Genomic DNA, 1,540 nt, shown 5'->3' on the forward strand with positions numbered 1-1,540 from the left:
CAGTCCCGTCTTCCCCACCCTACTATAAAAACATGCTCTGTGAAACCCATACTATTAAACAACACAAATCCAATGTATACACAGTTTTTTTTATTAACTTATGGGTAATTAAACAAAAATAAATAACACATTTATAAATGCATTCGAACTACTGCTACACGGTAACGGCAAAAACACGATCTAAGGATTACTATTGATTGAGATAACCGTAGTAGTAACGGAGCCGTTTAAAATTATGCTAATCATAATTTGATAGTAATACGTGCTTATTTGTTAGGAGGTGCTCACTTGTTTATTTCGAAGGGCTAATGATTTAACTTCGAATATATTTGATGTTCAATATCCTGTTGTTAAATCAGTATGTTGTATTTACATTACCCACGAAAAAAGAGGTAATAATTATTTAACCACAAACAAACCGTTTAAATTTGGCAATAAATACCTACAAAATTACAAAGTGGGGCAAGATGGGACCCCAAAATGGAAGATTAATTATATTCTGCAACTTGTGTAATCCATCAAATTTAATAAGCTGTGCTAGTTTCTTTACCACATAAATTTCAAATTCAAATAAGTATTATTGTGTTTGTTCGTATTTCAATATAATCCGTTTCACCGGGCTTTTATTGATCTCCCCGTGCCCCACCGGGCGTGCTTTTAGGTCGTATTTATTTATTAAATTTAAACCCGTGTTGATGGTAAATATGCCGCGGTTAAACTGTAGTCAACTATAGCAGTATGCAAGTATATTTTGAATTGCCAATAGAACAATGCTTTTGGTACTAGAAGTGCATGTCAAGTGTAGATTCTTCTGGTATCACTACAGCTCAGTTTGTCTTTAAAGTTCTTAACTCGCTGTGAATTTTTTTGCAAGAAAGTTGTTTCGTTCGTTTCTATAAAATTACTTTCTTTACACAATGGGTATTATTGAGACCCCAAAGAATGTAGTATGTGGGTGGGGGAAGATGGGACACTTTTAGCACGTAATAACCAAATATTTAGATTGTGTTTTAAACAATTAACAACGGTATATGGGAGTCAGGAGGATACAGTTCTATGATTTATTGAATTTTCTTTGTTTTCTACCAAATGTGACGAGAAAATAGTATGAAAATCTTTCCCCACCCTACTATATTACAAATATTTTCCAGGTACTATCTGTATAGTGACCACTTAACTCATCAAACCATACACTTTTTGCATTGGCATTGCCTATATACATTCTTCATTACCTATTAATACCATACTTTTTTGTCCAATGTTAATTAGTAGAGATATTAATTGATAATTATGATAAACTAATTACTAATTATGTCGGATTTCTCGGATTTGTTAAGCGGATTGTCGTCACACTCATCTGATTCCCTTCCACGACCACGAAGCAGATATGGAAGCGTCAAACTACGGAACCGGTATGTTTTTTCTTCATTTTGTTAAATCGCACATATATATAATATATGAATGAATGTAACTTACTTTATTCTCGCGTGGCCGGAAAGCGACAGTCGTTATCACACGGGCTTAACACCTTGTACCAGCT

At 33.9% G+C, this 1,540-nt stretch overlaps 1 protein-coding gene across 1 annotated transcript in view; it reads left to right on the forward strand.

The window, feature by feature from the left end:
* The first annotated feature begins 1,258 nt into the window (after positions 1–1,258).
* Positions 1,259–1,540, forward strand: part of LOC100185115 (dedicator of cytokinesis protein 7) — a 30,399-nt gene continuing 30,117 nt past the window's right edge. Inside the window, 1 exon segment of the mRNA XM_026840925.1 lies at positions 1,259–1,412. Coding sequence (XP_026696726.1) covers positions 1,312–1,412 — 101 coding nt within the window. The 5' untranslated portion in view covers positions 1,259–1,311.

The sequence above is a fragment of the Ciona intestinalis genome, chromosome 2 (genome assembly GCF_000224145.3).
Source record: "Ciona intestinalis chromosome 2, KH, whole genome shotgun sequence".
NCBI lineage: Eukaryota > Metazoa > Chordata > Ascidiacea > Phlebobranchia > Cionidae > Ciona > Ciona intestinalis.